The sequence below is a fragment of the Montipora foliosa genome, chromosome 8 (genome assembly GCF_036669935.1).
Source record: "Montipora foliosa isolate CH-2021 chromosome 8, ASM3666993v2, whole genome shotgun sequence".
NCBI lineage: Eukaryota > Metazoa > Cnidaria > Anthozoa > Scleractinia > Acroporidae > Montipora > Montipora foliosa.
In genome coordinates this window covers 38,667,988-38,672,987 of record NC_090876.1, presented here as the reverse complement: position 1 = coordinate 38,672,987, position 5,000 = coordinate 38,667,988, and the positions used below count along the sequence as shown (strand labels likewise).

Genomic DNA, 5,000 nt, shown 5'->3' with positions numbered 1-5,000 from the left:
AACATTTACTTACACCGGAATACAATAATACAATACATTACATAACAAACATGTATTCAGTAAGCTATAAACAAAAAACAAAAAAAGTCATTACTACGATTTCTCAGCTAAATTATTAATCTATTCCGTGCATGCATGGCTTCCTTTTAATTCGTTTACAGTATATACTAGTTGTGCCTTGCGCCAAGTGCCAACGAGGCAAAATTGTTTCATGTCTCTGGAATGTGTGAAAGTTTGACACAGAGGTAAAATTATTTTACTATAAATGAAAGTAGGAAAGGAAGAGTGTGAAGTAACTCTGATAAGAGTCTTAGTCTTGAAGGCATAATTTGAGGAATTCCATAATTTCAAAGTGTGTAAATGTTGAGGGAAGGGGTAGTTTCTAAAGAAACTGTGGTGCTGCGTCGGTGGGGAAGTAGTATACAAAAATTTACAGGAGATTATGAGGTAAGAGAAGTAATCCCTCATACTGGCCCTATTCCCATCGTAATCCATCTTACGTTATTTTTAGATCTCCTGCGAGATCCGGTATTCCCACGAGGGTTAACTGATAGCCAATCACATGTCCTCATTTTTACCAATGTTGACAGCTGAGCGAATTCCCACGCAATGATTCGCGTCGTTCGCGATTTACCATCAAACAAAAATGGCGGAGGATGTTGAGACAAACGCGTATAAACATTTTGTGGACGAACGTGACTTGTTGACTACAGAGTTAAGCGATTACAATGACTTATGTTTTGAAACCTGTATCTTGGAAGGAACAAGTTATGTAACCGACAGGATTTTGTACAGAATGGCAAATGGAAGACTATAGTCGATAAGTACGATCTCTCTGACTTTAATAAACGCATTCTCGGTTTCCGTTGCGGGATTAAAAGATGTTGACTTAATTCTGATACGGTGATAGAGTAGGCAGATAGAGCTCTACAACAGTACCAAACATGAAAGGAAAACTTGAATCAAGCGTCCGATAAAAATTTTTGAACCCGTGTTATCGGATTCAAGTGAATTTGCAAAGCACGTATGTTAAATATAGCTGTCTCCTTAAAAAGAGATTTAACACGGTTTCGTATATGGCACAACCTTGAATGTGGTATCATTGAAAACTAGACAATTAAGCGATTTCAGTTATAGATGTTTGAAACCTGTATCTTGAAAGGATCGAGTGCATCTTCCAAAATTATTAAACTCGGTTTCGTACATTGGACAGTGTTGAAATTGGTGTCACTGTAAACAACACAGTTAAGCGATTTAAATGATATATCTTTGCATCTTGTATCTTGAAAGTAACGAGTTTTATAGGCGACAGAATTTTGTACACAATGAAATATCGCGGACTACAGTCACCAAGTAACATATTCCTGACTTGGTCAACGCGTTCTCGATTTTCTTAGCGGACTTAAACTATGGTGACTTAATTCTATGATATTCATAAATTAGACAGCTAACGCTTTCAAACAGTACCACACATGACAGGAAAATTTTAATTGACCGCACGATAAAAAATTTTAAAAACGTAAGATCGGATTGAAGTCAATTTGCGACGCACGCGTAAAATATAGCTCCCTTTTACAAAATTATTTAACAGGGTTTCCTACACTAGACAATCGTAAAATTGGTATCAGAGTGAATTATACAGTTAACCGATTTCCATGATATATGATTGCAAACTGTATCTTGACAAGGACGAGTTTTGTAAGCGACAGAATTTTGTAGACGATGAGAAAGTGCGCACTAAAATGGACAAGTAACGCAATGCAACCAAGGTAAACATATCTGCATATGTCAAAATTATTTAACACGGTTTGATAGATTGGAAATTCTTCAAATTGGTATCACTGCAAACTAGGCAGTTAAGCAATTCCAAGGATGTATGTTTGAAACCTGTATCTTGCAGACAATGAATTTTATCAGGCCATGAAACTCAATTTTGAAAACGGAGAGTGGCATCGTACAGAATTTGTTGCACTTTCCCTCGTACATGAAACTTCCACGTAACGCGCGCGGTAACATTATCCGCGGGAAAATTGATATCATCTAAAAATAACCTAAGAGGGATTACGATGGGAATAGGGCCAGTATGAGGGATTACTTCTCTTACCTTGATAATCTCTTGGTTATAGTAATTTGTTCAATTCTTTGATCTGAAGTCTTTAAAAACGTGGCAATCGACGAAAGAAAGCACTGGTTTAAAACTGACAAGCGAACACGCTGGTTCGAAATTGACAATTGAACACGCTGGTTCGCAAACGAACACGCTGGTTCGAATCGACAAGCGAACACGCTCGTTCTGTCCGAAATTTGTAGGTATAACCCTATTCCTTGATCAGCCGCTGCTTACAATTCAATTTACAAACACGTAATAAGGGCACGGAAAATATCTGTTCGGAAGACGATTTGAGATCTAGAATTTTCGAAACATTTGTTCTAAAATTTCTTGCTTGCCTGCCTGTCCTAGGATTTTCGAACATCTAAAACATAGTATAATTGCCCACTTTTAAAGGATTTTTACTCTAAAAAGCTCACCTAGAATTTTCGGGAGACTTTTTTCTGGCTGAAATTTTCGAAAAGGTAAGCTTTGATCCCTATAATTTTCGGATCACTAGACTTTCAGCTAGGAAATCCAAACAGATGAAAAATTCTTAGGGGATAAAAATATGCCTATATCTACCGTTTAAATACTAAAATACGTTTAACAATGCTATGTCTAAGTGGTTTTCAACTATATTCTCGTTGGGTGCCCCTGACGTAAGGCAACTACAAACGCCTCCAATCTCACTAGCTGAATCGTCCGCTGAAACAACACACAAACCACACGGTGGAAGCGACACATGTAAAAACGTGACGTCACTACCCAAATATGGAGTATTACTTACACCCAAATAGGGTCAAAAAAGGGTCCCTTACGCTGAGATGAGATTTTTCTTCTGTACTCACGTACGGCTCTATGATTTGCCAACTCGACGGCCGACCCTCTGGGGTCGGCCGCCTCGTTGGCAATAACATGTTTTAATTTAATTTAATTTATTTATTTTGTTGAGGTTTAAGATTTAAAAGGTTCTAAAGAAGATAGAAAACTAGGAAATCTTTCTATTTTTGGCAGTACTTCCTTTGTTTTGCAGGACCATATGTAATATCTGGAAGTAAAAGTATTGCTTTATGTTAGATAGGGTGCCCGATCTCAGGCCAATTATTATATCTGGAGTGAAAATATTGGATTGTAGTTTTATTTGATTTTCGGCCAATCATTTTGTAAAGCCCCGCCAAAAACAAGACATTTCGCTACACGACCAAAATAAATGAAAAAGAGACTCCTTTTCAGTTCTACAAAAGGTACAAATATCGTTTTCTCTAATGCCTATTTTTTTTAGAAAATCATTTGCCGCTAAACGCCTATGAAGTAGTTTAAACTGAAAAATAATTAATTTGGTAGATCTTTAGAACGTGCTTTTTCTTATAATTTTAGAAATTCAGTGGTTTTCACCCAAGTGACAAGGCGGTTATGCTGGATGGCAACGGAGCGTTTTCACTCACGTGACCAGCAGATATAGTGAATTACTGAAACAAAAGAAAGTATTTGGATAAAAATAGAGTTCAAATCCCAGAGGATTAGTTTAGAACACCAACATGGCTGCCGTGACGTCATGTGAAAACGCTCTGTACAATACAATTTCTTTTCGCAGAATTTGCATAATAATTAACAATTATTCCATGAGCGTACGTTGGATATGAGATAACAATCTTAGCCAACGTTAACAAGCAGGAGTGGGATAATTGTTTTATTAAAAACGCCCACAAATTATGCATAGATCTCCCCTACTTTATTTTTTATTTTGTATTCCCGCAGAAATCATTCGGGAAAGTTCGCTAGATCATCGATGATTCGTCGATTTTTGAAGTGAAGTCACCGACCAGCTTTTCAGTATAAGCACATGATGATAATTACGAGATTATCAAACCTCCGGACATCCCATCCCAAGCAGAGTGCACGAGTGAACCTTGAGTGTACCTCTTTCATTGTCCCAGCTAGCACTAATAATAAGCCAGGGCCGTAGACAGTACTCGGAGGCAAACCGAGGCACTTGCCTAATTCATTTTTTCGTGAATTTTTTAAAATAATGCGTGATTCCAGTGTTGTCTTTAAAATGTACTTATCATAAACACCTGAAATACCTACGAAGAAAACGTAACCATGGACATTGCCTCAGTTATATTTTTTTTCTTGCTACGACCCTGTAAGCTTCTACCAGGGATCGTAGTTTGCTTCCATCTTTTTTGCCTCATGAGAGTAAAACCAAAACCAAAGTAATTACTTTGGCCAATCAAAAAGGACGGAGGCAATCCAGTAAACCAATCAAAACTCGAAGGAATTACACGTAGCCGACACAAAGCGCGGGAAAATGTGCACGCGCAAGCCACGATTAGTTTTGGTTTAACTTCTGATTGGTTGAAAAAGTGGCGCGAGAACACTGAACCAGTCACTGAGTGAAGTAATGCAAAACCAAAGCAATTCGCTAATTACTTTCGACACTCGATTGAAAACCGCTCTATTCAGTGGGCCAAGAATAAAACACTGAACATTGAAAGTGCATTGCATTATGGTGGAGTAACCGCAGTTATCTCTGATATATACACTGTATACCGTAAGATATTCTCTGAGCAATGATGCTCCAAAATTTTATGAAAAATGTGTGGGATCATTTAGCACTTTTGCCAGCCAATAATTTATCAAGTTTAGATGGCTAATAACCCGCTCGTTATCCGAACTAAAACACTTAAAATTATAGTGAATCCTTAAACAAAACCTCCGTAATCTGTAAGTTTTCATGCCGCGGCGGTGGATGGAGTCACTTCTTGAGCCAACAGGTTAAACAGTTATTATCTTAACAGTCACAGAAACCTCAGCTCAAGCTTTTGACTTGCCAATCAACTACGTTCTCACATTAGTTAATTTCTCCTAAAAAGCGACTCACGTTGGCAACGCTTTCCTTTGTAGC

The 5,000-nt window shown here is 37.7% G+C and overlaps 1 protein-coding gene across 1 annotated transcript in view; it reads right to left on the bottom strand.

The window, feature by feature from the left end:
• The window catches only part of LOC137967295 (uncharacterized), a 137,260-nt gene that overhangs the window by 119,960 nt on the left and 12,300 nt on the right, over positions 1-5,000 (bottom strand). Inside the window, exon 3 of the mRNA XM_068813814.1 lies at positions 4,977-5,000. This exon is cut by the window's right edge and continues 67 nt beyond it. Coding sequence (XP_068669915.1) covers positions 4,977-5,000 — 24 coding nt within the window. The remainder of the gene's footprint in view (positions 1-4,976) is intronic.